Source organism: Stegastes partitus, unplaced genomic scaffold (genome assembly GCF_000690725.1).
Source record: "Stegastes partitus isolate 25-593 unplaced genomic scaffold, Stegastes_partitus-1.0.2 Scaffold1223, whole genome shotgun sequence".
Lineage (NCBI taxonomy): Eukaryota > Metazoa > Chordata > Actinopteri > Pomacentridae > Stegastes > Stegastes partitus.
The window spans coordinates 42,493-43,226 of record NW_007578954.1 but is presented as its reverse complement, the minus strand read 5'-3'; the positions used below and the strand labels follow the sequence as shown (position 1 = coordinate 43,226).

At 42.0% G+C, this 734-nt stretch overlaps 1 protein-coding gene across 1 annotated transcript in view; it reads left to right on the top strand.

Moving 5' to 3' along the window:
- Positions 1-380: 380 nt before the first annotated feature.
- Positions 381-734, top strand: part of vipr1b (vasoactive intestinal peptide receptor 1b) — a 37,319-nt gene continuing 36,965 nt past the window's right edge. Inside the window, exon 1 of the mRNA XM_008297481.1 lies at positions 381-398. Within this exon, the coding sequence (XP_008295703.1) occupies positions 381-398 (18 nt within the window). The remainder of the gene's footprint in view (positions 399-734) is intronic.

Genomic DNA, 734 nt, shown 5'->3' with positions numbered 1-734 from the left:
GGTTTCATATTCAGTGGAGCTTAGAGTCATGAAGAAAGTGAATAAGTGCATTCCTCAAAATGTTTAACTAATCCTTCAAATTGTGTAAACAAATTTTTGTTTTTTAATGTCATTACTGCTGTACCTTTCCATATATGTGTTTTGGGGTTTGTATCTAAAACCTGAACTTACCGTTGTTGAACTCTTTTACCTTTTCATATTTCCACCCCTTGAACAGTCAGTAAAATTACCCCCAAGCCATTTGTGCGCACTCAGCTTTTTTTTTTTTTGTTGCACTCATTTGGGTTTTTGCACTTCAGCGAGTCAAACATCATGTTAGAGAGCCAGGGAAATGTGGCCCTTCAGAGATGGAGGATGCACTTTCAACCCCGCATGTATCGATGGCAGCACGAAAGAGGGTGAGTTTACAGATAACGACAGCAAAAAAATAAATAAATAAATAAATCTTCACCACACATAATCTTGTTTATTTTATCTTCTGTACGATAAGGACAGCTTGTTCAGCCGCTGGGGTCAGGGTGCAGGGTCGGCCGCAGCAATGTGCCTGGAGCAGAGAGGCTCAAGGGCCTCGCTAAAGGACTCGACAGTGGCAGCTTGGCGGTGCTGGGACTTGAACCCTTGACCTTCTGATCCACTGATGAGCCAAATAAGTGTTAAAGATGTTAGAAATGGCCCTTAAATACCTCCATCCATCCATCCATCCATTATCTATACACCGCTTAATCCTCACTAGG